Source organism: Aspergillus fumigatus, chromosome 2 (genome assembly GCF_000002655.1).
Source record: "Aspergillus fumigatus Af293 chromosome 2, whole genome shotgun sequence".
Classification (NCBI taxonomy): domain Eukaryota; kingdom Fungi; phylum Ascomycota; class Eurotiomycetes; order Eurotiales; family Aspergillaceae; genus Aspergillus; species Aspergillus fumigatus.
Genome location: NC_007195.1, coordinates 3,485,221 through 3,497,443, shown reverse-complemented (window position 1 = coordinate 3,497,443; position 12,223 = coordinate 3,485,221). Strand labels below are relative to the sequence as shown.

At 50.3% G+C, this 12,223-nt stretch overlaps 3 protein-coding genes across 3 annotated transcripts; 1 reads left to right on the top strand and 2 right to left on the bottom strand.

Moving 5' to 3' along the window:
* Positions 1 to 401: 401 nt before the first annotated feature.
* AFUA_2G13480 (uncharacterized protein) lies at positions 402 to 5,567 on the bottom strand. Its single transcript, XM_077804190.1, has 2 exons — positions 4,214 to 5,567; positions 402 to 4,153 (listed from the first exon to the last, which is right to left on the bottom strand). Exons 1-2 carry the CDS (start codon positions 5,369 to 5,371, stop codon positions 2,852 to 2,854), a joined length of 2,460 nt encoding a protein of 819 aa, XP_077660352.1. The 5' UTR covers positions 5,372 to 5,567; the 3' UTR covers positions 402 to 2,851.
* A 375-nt stretch (positions 5,568 to 5,942) lies between these two features.
* AFUA_2G13470 (putative pyrimidine 5'-nucleotidase) lies at positions 5,943 to 7,234 on the top strand (the record flags this gene model as incomplete). Its single annotated transcript, XM_750587.2, has 3 exons — positions 5,943 to 6,201; positions 6,276 to 6,701; positions 6,760 to 7,234. The coding sequence occupies 3 exons, from the start codon at positions 5,943 to 5,945 to the stop codon at positions 6,927 to 6,929; spliced, it is 855 nt and encodes a 284-aa protein (XP_755680.1). The 3' UTR covers positions 6,930 to 7,234.
* A 2,000-nt stretch (positions 7,235 to 9,234) lies between these two features.
* Positions 9,235 to 12,187, bottom strand: AFUA_2G13460 (alpha-amylase). The gene is made up of 6 exons (XM_750586.2): positions 11,733 to 12,187; positions 11,519 to 11,649; positions 11,296 to 11,469; positions 10,310 to 11,209; positions 10,203 to 10,254; positions 9,235 to 10,145 (listed from the first exon to the last, which is right to left on the bottom strand). Exons 3-6 carry the CDS (start codon positions 11,395 to 11,397, stop codon positions 9,514 to 9,516), a joined length of 1,686 nt encoding a protein of 561 aa, XP_755679.1. The 5' UTR covers positions 11,398 to 11,469; positions 11,519 to 11,649; positions 11,733 to 12,187; the 3' UTR covers positions 9,235 to 9,513.
* Between the last annotated feature and the right edge of the window lie 36 nt (positions 12,188 to 12,223).

The following is a 12,223-nucleotide window of genomic DNA, read 5'->3' as shown; positions in this document are numbered from 1 at the left end:
AGGAGGGGGAAAGAGAAAAAGAAGAAGAAAAGCCAAAAGGGGAGGAAGAATTGTCAAATGAAGAGAAGATAATAGATGGGAGGGAGAAGTGGAGGAGTGAGAAGAAGAGAAGTGAGGAAGTGAGGAAGTGAGTGAGAATGTTGAGTAAGAGGGAAGAGACAGACAGACAGCTCTGGGCGCTGAAGGTATTTTCCTCGAACGGTCTGGGTTGGCTGAATTCAGGTTCCTTCGTTGGTCTACAACGGACTGGGAACGGGTCTTGGTCTTCGATTCTCCTTGGACGGCTCTTCCTCTGTTAATTCTATCTAGAGGATGGTAAATATAGAAAGTAGATGAAACATGAACAATTGAGCTACTCTATTCATTTGATCTTTGACTCTCTTTGCACAGAATGCTATCACTCTCAGCCCAGTGGCCTTTGTTTCCTTACGGCGGAAGATGCGGGTCAAAGGTCCAGTGTCTAGACTACTGGGTAAGGACAAAGGACGGGTTGGTCACCAACAAAGCAATTAAGTTATAATCACCTTATCATCATAATGACTGTAGACTGTTCTTGACTCGTAGTACTATGGCTACAATAAGTGACGATGACAATGGTTTCTGAGAGTTTGTGCTCTCAAGTTTCCTGCTTTCAAGAGGAGGCAGCCTCAGGCAGACTAACCCATCTATATCCTCAGCACCTCAATAGTGTCTTCCGTTGCTCTTATACTAATACTTGTTTTCAAGACAATCCTCTCCTCTCTCCCATATGCAAGTCTTCAAAATAGCAAATACCTGAATTCCCGCAAAAAAAGATGAACAGAGTCATACTGATCTGGAACAAAGGTGTGGCTGTACGATTATCAGCTGTCATCTCCTGCTCTTCTCGCATTCGTCTTTCCTGCACGGCCCACACGCTATTCCCTTTCGCGAGTTCCAAGCGAAAATCGCAGTCACGTGCATCTCCTAGCACAGCTGAGGTTGACAGCTCAACTGACGGAGTCTGCATTCCGCACCCATGCTTGCTGTGGTATGACCACATCCTCTCAACTGCATGTGAGGATGGCTTTCCGTAGGTCAACGGCCGATCAATGAGGATATTCATGTCATAAAACCGGTCCAATTACCGAGGGACTCATGTCAGTGCGCGCGAGTTACTACCTCGCCCAGTTGTTCCGGCTCTCGAGTTGAGCGAATTGAATTTGCTCGGGAATTGAAGGAATCCCTTGTTCATAATGAGCTGTTTGTGTTTACCTGGCCGATTTTATACACGTACTAAGGTACTAGTGTTGACTTAACAGCTTGTAATACAAGATTTGCCACTCGAAACATGCCACAATGGTTGATCCTCAAGGGGCGGCATGGAAGTGGGACTTGTCCCTCTCTAGGGAGGTTTGATTTCAACACACTACGGGTTCGTTCTGTCGGAAAAGGTATTGGTATCTGTTCACAATCCCCTCTTTAGGGAGTGTTTCAGGTCCGGTGTACAAGAACTTGCGTCACCAGTTCCCATCTATCCCATCATCATTACTGTCAATGCAAGTATTTGGTTGCTCCACCCGGAACTTGAAAGGGAGCCCAAATCAGGACACCAGCAGTACAGTGTCTGAGATACCTCTCTGCCCCGTACTTCCAAGAGGAGCAGCGAAGATTCGGAAATTCCCGATCTTGTTTCCTGTCCCCATAATCATCAGCAAGTGTCAGGATCATCTGTCTACACTTTTTCCTGGTCAAGTAGCACCATGGATCTACCTGAAGAATGCCAATCATATCAATGGAATTCGACCATTCCAACTCAATCGAAGCCAAGGACCCTGTAGCGCGCAATTGGAGGCCTCCGTGGTATTCGCAGCCCAGAAGGAAAAGTATGTCTCTAAAAGGTATGCTTGGGCACCATCAAAGTAACCACCGCTCCTCACCAAGACAGACCCTTCATACTTCGAACTAGTGGCAACAACAAAGATCCATGCGTCTTGAGAACCATTCAGATATCTCTGTAAGGAAAAATAGCAACCCAAGTTCTCATTGACCAAAATCAACGACGTCATCGTCGCTAGTGCTAGTTGTGGGTCTGTCTTACGGAGTAGACTGCTTGGTCTGTACTCTGTACTCTAACTCGGCCCTTTAAGCCCAAGGATCCAACAAAATGGGCATATGCGCATCAACCAAATGGAATCAATCCCGCAAATTATTCCCCGGATGATGTCTCTCTGCAATCCCCTGGTAGCCTGCACCGTGCATATACGTCCGTCTTTGTTCCGCGCAACTCTGCCATGAGCGACTGTCTACGATGTATATAGCCCAGTGGAAACTACAAACACTAGAACATACACCCCTAGGGGTCCCGAGCATGGGATGCGCCCAGCCCAGCACACGCCATGATTAACCCGTAAAGACAAGTTTTTGCCTGTTGATTCTCACCGATACGGAGACCGCTAATCGTCTGGACTTTAGAGTCCTGCAGCTGCAGTCTTCCGCTGTGGAAGTGTCTACTCTACCTTTGCATGCAAGACGCAGCATGGATGGGTGTATGCTGTATGCCTGAATCATGCACGAGAAATTATGTGGCCTGAGCTGGACTTATGCTACCTAGCTTAGGGATTTTCCCCATAAACTGCAGAATATCTAACCGCTACTACTATCAATGCCACTACTCCAGATCCTTGCAGATGATGAGCCTCCGTGTTTTGGAAAAGAAGATCCCTTGTTGTCTCCTTCCATTACTGTAGTGGTATTTCTGATGCAGGTGGTGGTTTAGTGGAATTATCTTTCGAATACCCTTTCATGTTCCAGACAGTGTACATTAGGTGTTAGATAACTTTGTGATGGTACTCCATACATGCAAATCAATAAACAATGTGATTCGGCTTCCTCAATAACGCTGGGGAACCTGATGAACTGCCTCTCTCCCATCGAGGGCAACCCGCTCCGGCTCCCCTTCATAGTATCTTTCTTCTCTCGCCAGAGGACGTGGCGCAATATAAACAGGTCGCTCGATATATTCTCTAGGCCGTCGAGCGTCATCGTCTACATAAACACTTACATCTCGTTCGGCTGGGCGGACGCTTCCAATCCGCGGGACCATCTCCCGGGGCTCCTCATATCGAGGAGCAGGGGGCCGCACACTTGGCATCCTGATGATCCTCTCTCGCGGAATTTTCGCCTCTTCAACGTAGGTCGCACGAGCCGTAGGATACCCGGCAACTTGGACGCTACTGCTGCGTCGGTAAGGCTCTCTGTCATCAACCAGTGGCGTGACGTAGCTGCGCCTTTCGCTCGGGGCGGGCCGAGGGTAATCCGTCACCCGTCGATAAGCTAGTGGCGGCGGTGGCATTTCCTGCACGTATCTCCGGCCACCATATGGATCCTCAACAACGGAGACTGCTCGAACGCTACCACCAGGACGTACGCCGTCATCGTAGACATCGCCTCGCGGGATTCGACCTGGGGGTGGAGGCATTGCCTGCATTCTTGGTGGCGGAGTCCTCTCACGATAGTGATTTCCATGCTCGTCTATCAGTATTCGCCGTGGAGGCGCCGTCGTACTTCCTTGGATCCAGGCCTCTTGGTAGCGCGGCGATGTCGGCGACTCAACCGCCGGGGCGTAGTGCCTGGCATAAGTTTGCGGCGGGTCGTCATAGTACCTGACTCTTTCTTGCGGAGGACGCTCCACAATAGCGTAGGATGCAGCGCGCAGCGAGCGAGAGCTGGGTCGCTCAATGTACTCCCGAGTATACTCTGGTTGCCGGGCCTGGTGCAAGCTTGCGACCCTCCGTAGATCTTGGTCATCGCGTATTGGGCGCCGAGCACTAAGCCTCGAAACCGTTCTTGGGTATGACGCTTCAACGTGAGCTTCATGATAAGGATCGAGCTCGTATGCAGGCTCCCGCACCGGTTCGATTCTCTCATATACTGGTGTATAGGGAGGGCGAGGCGAGGCAATGTCAATATAGATTGGCCTTTCTTGAGGATGGATTGCGGGTGCCGTGTCGGCGAAGGGCGGCGGCGAGACCGGCTCTTCCTTGATATATGCCTCGGTACCGCCACCTGCTTGCGGTCTGTACGAGACCGGGCCGGGCCGGCTTCTGTCTTCCTGTAGTCTCCTACGTTTCCTCGGCATCAACTGCTGGGGCGGAATTTCAGGGCTGGAAGCCCGAAGATCCTGTCTCGCATGCTGCGTCCGGTTAGAGCTGTAGTCTACTGGTAGGACTTTGGGTGGACGGATGGTGGGAACCTTAGCTATGGCGAGAGGAGAAACTCTTGACGGCTGCGGTGCCGCAGGAGATGTGATATGATTGCGCACAACCCTCACGTTATCCCTAGGTGATACGGTTTTGCGATGATTTTGGTGGGGACGAGGAGGCTCCTGGGCTTGTCCACTGCGCTTCTCCGTATGTGGCTGACTCTGCTGGATTGGCGGAGGAAGGACTGTGCTCTCCATAGGTGGTATATCTGGAGCCGGAGGCGAATACTCGGGTTCTTCGAAAGCATTCGCCTGCTGTTGGATGGCCTGCAAATTGGTGTTCGTGGGATCTACCTGAGCCTGCTGGGACTGCCTTTGACGGTCTGCAACGGGGTAAGTATCTTGCATTTCCTGATCCGACGCAGGTCTGTTGAGGGCTTCAAGCCGTTGCAACTCATCTGAGTAATTCTCTACTGGAGCTTCAGTAGCAACTTCTTCTGAATTAGAAAGAGGCGCCGAAGATGGCTTCTGCTGAATCGGAGAGTCAGGGGCTCTACTGGAGTCGAACGATTCATCATACGAGTCACTGGGGGCTTCCATGCCATTGGGCCCCGGCACATCGATGGATGGTGAAGGTGGAACCAGCTCAAGAGCCTTGTTCAAAACTTCCGAGACATCAAAGTCCGGCTTCGCGTCCTGCATGGCGGCCCGCTGCCGGGACTCTTGCTTCTTCTGTTCCAGCTGCTCTCGCAACGCCCTCTCCACTCTTTGTCGTTGCAACTGCAATTCCGCTCTAACTAGATCATCGGACTTGGTCAAGAAGATCGGATCAATCTCCGACGTAGGGTTGGGAACAATACGCGTAGACGGGGGGGCGCTGGTCACACCAGATAACGCATTGTTTTTGAGGGTCTGCGCACTCGCGACTCCTGCAGCTGCTGGCTTGGACTGAGATGGATGACCCTGGAAAGGGGTCTGGCCACCAGCCGTCTTTACCTGAGCTTGTCTTGTTGGGGTAGGGGGATTAGGGGCATTGTGAGACGCGGTCTTGCGCACAAATTGCTGGGGAACTTTCAACCTAGGGTGAGCACCAGTAAAGATGTCGTCGCTAATTTTCAAGATCTTCTCATATTCCTTCACCTGCTCGCTTTCCGATAAGCTGGCTGATATAGCTGCAGCTTGGAGTTGAGCTGTCCCGGGAGTTGCCATCACGCTGAAGCTCCACGGGCGGGAGAGTTGGCTTATGGGAGTAATTTATATTGGTACTTGGAGTACCTGTAAATCCAAAAGTCTTTTAAACCTAGTTCACCTGTGATGAGTTTATCACTCTATCGACAGGAAACATGGAAGGATGGGAGCAGGAAGGTCGGGTGTATTTTTCGCCTTTGACGTGGTCAAGGGAGACAGAAGAAAAAAAAATAGCAGAATGCAAGCATTCGAGTCCGAACGGAGGTACTGTACGGAGTCAGCTAAGGTACGCTAGGCTCACTCAGGCGTAGTAAAGGCAGTCTGTGAGACCGTGACTTTGGCGGTCAAACGCTAAGCTCTGTACGGAATTACAATGCGGGCGGTTATTTCCGCAGATCTAGGGCGCCTGCGTTCATGAAGATGTGAATCATAGTGAGGGTGACTCTACTCCGTTTGTCTTTCATCTATGACTTCGTTGATGTTACGGACTTATCGCATATGCCAGAGAATCCAACCTAGATTTACACTTTCCTCATCTTTTCCTTATAGACTCTTCAACTCTCACAGTGATTTCATTCACCCTCGGAGAACAATGGCGACTACGGAATGTCCCACTGGGGCAGTACCTGATCCTGACTCAAGGCCAGTTTTCTTCTTTGACATAGACAATTGTGTATGTATATCCATTGCTCCTTATATCTGCTGCTCTTTGGCATATTCCCAGGCTGATATGGAAGTCTTGCGCAGCTCTATTCTCGAGGTCAGGAGCCCCGCCGACTCGAGCGCTCCGATGAGGACTGACATGGCCACCGCAGATTGCAACATCCATGATGAGATGCAGAAATTGATCCGTTAGTTGCCTCGAATTCCCTCGATATGGACGCACTCGGACGATGAACTCATCTAATTTAAATCACCGTGGCAGACCAGTTCTTCGTCAAGCACCTCTCCCTCTCTGCTGAAGATGCCCACATGCTCCACCAGAAATACTACAAGGAGTACGGTCTTGCGATTCAGGGCCTCACACGTCACCACACCATTGACCCTCTTGAATTCAATCGTGAAGTCGACGACGCCCTCCCCTTGGACAATATCCTCAAGCCAGATCCCAAATTGCGCAAGTTACTCGAGGACATTGACAAGTCCAAAGTGAAGCTGTGGCTGCTCACAAACGCTTACATCTCACATGCTCAACGTGTCATCAGGTTGTTGAAGGTGGATGATCTGTTCGAGGGCATCACATTCTGCGACTATTCGCGGCCACCGCTCATCTGCAAGCCATCCCAGGATATGTACGAGAAGGCGGAGATTGAAGCCGGGGTGCCGAGCACAGAGCAGTGCTACTTTGTTGGTATGCTATTTTCTTTCGCCCTTTGACCTTCTCTCAGTATTGTGCTGATAATCGGCAGACGACTCGCACTTGAACTGCAAACACGCCGCGGATCGTGGCTGGACTACTGTCCACCTCGTCGAACCGACGCTCCCGGTGCCTCGGGTTCCGGCCTCGCAATACATGATTCGCAGCCTTGAGGAGCTGCGGACACTGTTCCCGCAGTTCTTTAAGGCTAATATGGCATGATAGACTCGACAGACGTTTGTTCATAGAAAGGGTAGTTTGTATATTGTTAGATTAATGAATATACACAAAGCATGTGGGATTGGGCTAGCAATGGGGGCTCCTGATTGCGGCAGTTAGTTATAGACCGGTGATGTGCACGAAATCAAAAGCGTCAATTCCCTGAATCCCTGCTGAGCAGTCGCAGCTGTGGACACACCATGCGGTTTCAGAATCATACCAGTGTCTTCTTTTTGGTTCTGCAATTGCTAGGGCTGTGGTAGACTGTCTTAATGACATCCTATGTCGAGGTTGCTGCTCCATCACAGGAATCTCTTATATATTGTCAACGCTTCGACGTCGTTATGATTCCTATTTTGTAAATCCATCAATGGCGTTTAGGAGGAAGACATGCCCTGTAACACTATAACTCGAGTCACGACCCTTTCTCTTGACAAACACTGGTATGGCAGCCTCTCTAGGCTTCCAGGCACCCTCTCACACGATACCATGGTCACTATTCTATCTTAATCAATTCCTTTTTTCCTTTTAGCCCTTCTCCATGCACCCACCATATAGGGTTTCTACTACTAGGCATGGCACACACCACACAGCCATCTGCCCATAATGCAGATAAAATCATGCGCCTGGGAGTAGAACAATTCTGTACCCAAAAGGAGTCCTCTAACCGGCAATTCCTCCAAGACCGGATCGACGAAATCGAAGCCATGAACCTCCCCATCAAAGAAGAAAAAAACTGGAAAAGATGCGCCCCCTCTGGCGGAGTAATCTCGCCCTTGGTTTCTAGAATGATTGCACCCCGGTAGGCCCTGTCCGGCAAGCTCGTGAGGAGAGAAGTGCCACTCGGCTGGCGGAACGTCAAAACACTATACCACCAGTATATGGATGGCATCCAGCCTCCGACCCTGGTATCAGAGGAGTGTCGTCAGATGTACCTGGAGACTGTCCAAAGTATGTGTAATGAGGCGGCCGTTAGCGATGAGGGGGACGAGAAGTTTTGAAATCCCGCTCTGCCACGAGCTGGGTTCCTTTATCAAGTATGCCGATGGTGTCCAGGATCCAGACTTCCGGCGCTCAGGCATCGCCCGTTTCCGACCTGGTTTTGTATCAGAGCCCGCGGACTATGCCTTGAAGGATCACCCGACGGTACTTTCCTTGCCGCCCCCTGATATCAACGGGGCCCGAGAATCTTCGAAAGCCTATCTGCAATATATCCTGTGTGACGAAAACATCGTTGACGTCTCGGGACGGTCGATGAAGACTTGGAAGTGAGACTCGGTTTTAACCGGCACTGACTGCCGGTGCGGACATGATAAATGGCACAGAGCCCATCTCTACTCTCGCCGGCTTGTGGAGGACTCTAATCCGAGCCAGAAGGACTGGGTGTGGTGTGGGGTCGTTTTCCACGCTGATGGTGAGAATCCACTGAGCGAAACGGGCGGTACCCAAGATCCAATTCCATTCCTGAGTTTCTGGAATAGTATAGCCCTTAGCTAGAACATGCAGATCTAGGTTAAATTCGGAAGACGTCATGAAACGTGAGCACGATAGTGGTGAGGATTAGTAGCCGCTTAAGGATTTGTTCACAATCTAATCCATGCCTGCTCAGACCCCATCAATCTGCCTTCTTTCTCATCACTCCGTGCATCCAAGCCATAGCCTCTTCGGCAGCGTCTTCATTAGCAGTATTCTTGGATACCCCTTTGGCCTCCTTGACATTGCGCCATTCCATGCTTGCTCAAGCTGCCAATGGCAAAGACCAGCAAAGACGAGGCAACCAAGAAGCATAGCCGCAGCGAGGAATTATAAGCATCCAAAACAGCATGGTGGCACTGAGACACGGACTTGAACTCGGTTGATTGATCTTGATTGAATAGCATGATTGTGAGGAGTGTTAAGCCTCTTTAAATACATGCACTACATTTGACACCTCTCGTGACGTCGTGTGGTTTATGATGGCGGATCGTCGCTGGTATGGCGACAAACACATTGTCTAGTCTAATTGCGCCATTTCCCTTTTTCTTTCGTATGGAGAATAGCCATGATCCTCCCGCGATCTCCAGCCATCCTTTGCGGGCCGGCATGAACCATCATCGTCCGTCCCACACTCCGTCCGTTGTCGTTCAGATCCTCACCCTCCGCCTTCCCACGCCTCACTATCTGATAGTACAATATTGCGGTCGATTGTTCCTGCTTGAAGATCAAGGTAAGATCATAATAAATGAAGCTTGGAGTGGATTCGATCCGAAGTACTCCGTACGGGATTCAGTTACGGAAGAGCTAACCCCGGTACAGTTAGTCCAGTCAGTAGAGGACATGCAGGATCTGTGGCCGCAAGTATGAGCAATCAATAGATTAAAGTGGATATGTACATTTTGAGGTGAGGGAAATGGTGCCATGGGCACAGTCAAGAAAATGAAGTAGGTAGGCAATGAAGACAGTCGTGGCAAGTAGAGATACAGCACCAGGTAACATGAGCTAAGATGGCTTTGGAAGCTATTGAAATAAATTACTACCACTAGACTAAAAAGGGTGTCCGAACGATCCCTGCCAGTCTAAGGCCTCTAATAATTTCAACAGAAGCCAATTAGAGAAACCAGCTCAGAAACGCTAATGCCGCCCCAGAGATCAGCATACCAGGGTATGGAACGCCAACGATACTCGCAGAGGATTTCTTATCCGCATCCTTGTCTTGACTAGAGGGGTGGGTCGAATCGTTGCTGTTGCTGTCGCGGTCGCTGTTGCTCGACGAGGCAGTCTTCTGTTTCTCAAAGCCACACAGCCCAGAGTTTTTGAGTTGGGCGACAGGGAAAAAGATCCTTGGCTCACCAGCGTCCATCTCGACGGTCAGGTTGCCTACATCGTCAGTAGTGAGCTTGGAGCAGCCCAGGACTTCCATGACCTCTGTCCCTGGCGCATACGCATCCTTCAACGCAAGCTGGTACTTACCACCATTGGTGCCCTGGTTTGAGAAGACTGAAACAGCCTGCACTCCCTCAGGGCCCTTCCTGGTGGCGTACGTGGAGTTGTCGGAATGAAGCTCTATGCTATGGTTGGTCACATAGTGGTTGTCGATGCTAATGGCATGGTTGCGGAGCTTGTTGAGCGTTGCGGTGAGCTTGAATAGCGGGCTCGTGGTATCATAGTTCGTTGTCCAAAGGGCGCCTCGGTTGAAAGGCGTATAGTTGCCCGACATGTGCTGCTCTTGACCTTGGTATACTGGTTGTGTCTATTAGCGCTGCCTGGGGACCGCCTGGGTCATGTCGAGGAACGTGCCTTGGGGGATGCCATCTGAGAGTATGTTGAAAGCCATCGCGTTCTTTGCCAACTAATTCGTATCTGTCAGCTGATGTAAAATGTCTGGTGCAATTATCCAAACCTACGGTGGTGTCATTGGTCAGTGACGCAAAGCGAGGGAGATCGTGATTCTCGACGAACGTTTCCAGAAGCGCGAAATCCTTGCAGTCCTTTTGCACAGCTCGGATACTTTCAGCGAGTCCAAGCATATTGCCCGCTGTGAAGGCTTGGATCAAGGCGTAATATAGTGGATAATTCAGGACGCTAGAAACCAAATTTTCGTATTTGCACACCAGGCTTGTGTCTCCGTTGCTGACTTCGCCTATCGTGAATAAACCAGCCGCCTTGGAGAAGCCCTCGACATAGTCGTCATCCATGTGCAGTGCAGCGTCAATGCGGAGTCCGTCAATAGAATAGTTACCAACAAATTGCTTGATCCAATCTCCGATCATTGTGGCGACGGAGGCATCTCCTGTGTTCAGATCCGGGAGGGCAACCGTTTCCACGGCAAACCAGCAATTCTTGTATATTTTAGGATCAGTCCAATCCGTGATGGCACAGAAAGGATGATAGTACTTCTCATCGTCAAAGGGAAAGAGCTGGGAATAGTCAATCTTTAGCGACGGGTCATCTTTCATGGAGCCATTGACAGCTTGAGCCATATCATTGATCACAACATCAACAATTAGGTACATGTCTCGTCGATGGACCTCGCTCACTAATCTGCGAAGCTCATCTGCGGTCCCAAAGTGTTCATTGAGAGCATACAGATTCTTGGGCCAGTATCCATGGTATGCTTCGCCGTACTTGGTATTGTCTGGGATGTTTTCCACGACCGGCGAGATTTGAATGGCGGTGAATCCGAGGTCCTGGATGTAGTCGAGCTTGTCAATGATGCCAGTCCACGAGCCTCCGCAGTACCTTTCGGGGTCACAAGGTGCGTCAGATGAGCCCGCTGGACGAGCAAAGCGGTCTGTCATAACTTGCTACATAGATGACACAGTCAGCACTTTGAGCCGAGACGGTCATGCTAGACGTTCGACCTATGTGATAAGATTCAAGGAAGACAAACATAGATTGCTCTCTCAGCCCATTGCTGAGAAGATGGAGCATCGGCCGATGCAAGACTGGCTAAAGCAAACCAGATTGCACCGTGATACAAAGACTGCCGCATTTTCGCGGTCCTGTTTTCCACTTCTGCTGATGACTTTGAGGAGAGAGATTGTCAGAAGGAATGATACAGCGACTGATAAGTCAGAATGAACACCGTGGAAAGCGCAGGAACTGCTTCTCACTTATATTAAGGACAACAGTCTATGTAGCGCGGGGTTCCTACAAAGGAAAGCAGACCAAAAACCCTCAACGCCAGGAGAGAAGACATGTTTATTACACAGGGAGTCGCCACAATGTAACCCCGCGATATTGACTTGACTCAACCAACAATTAGTCTAGTGGTCTAGGGAGCGCACGAGGGTATTCTAGCCACTGTTGAAATGGACTCTTGCCTACTTGTGAAAGTGTGGATATCACAGCCAAGGCCCGAAAAGCGACTTCACCAGTCCAAGAGAACCCTTTTGAGGCTAAGCCTGGATTTCGTAAATTGCCTACATGGTCCTGGACCAGCAAGCTACTTAAGCATCGCTTAGAGCGCACTGATTAGCGTCCCACAGCAGTTCGACCGCTCGAGACGAACGACTCCAAACGAGTCATCCAGATCATGCCATGAACGAGAGTCACTAAACCATTGATGCGGCTTCATAGCGAATGGTCAGCTTCTACCATCCAACGGCCGGCAAGAAATTGTGCTTTTCTGTGTCCTTTGGCAAAAGCTGCCAGACCACGATGCGGCGCAGGAGGTGTTTGACATTAGTTTTGTCGTAGAGAACTGAAGAGTAACTTCTTTCGGGTAGATTGCCCGGATGCGCCGGCGGATAGTTCCCGGCGACAATGTCCTCTGTAGTCTGCCTAGCCTAACCCAGGCACTGTCCCTGTACGGAGTA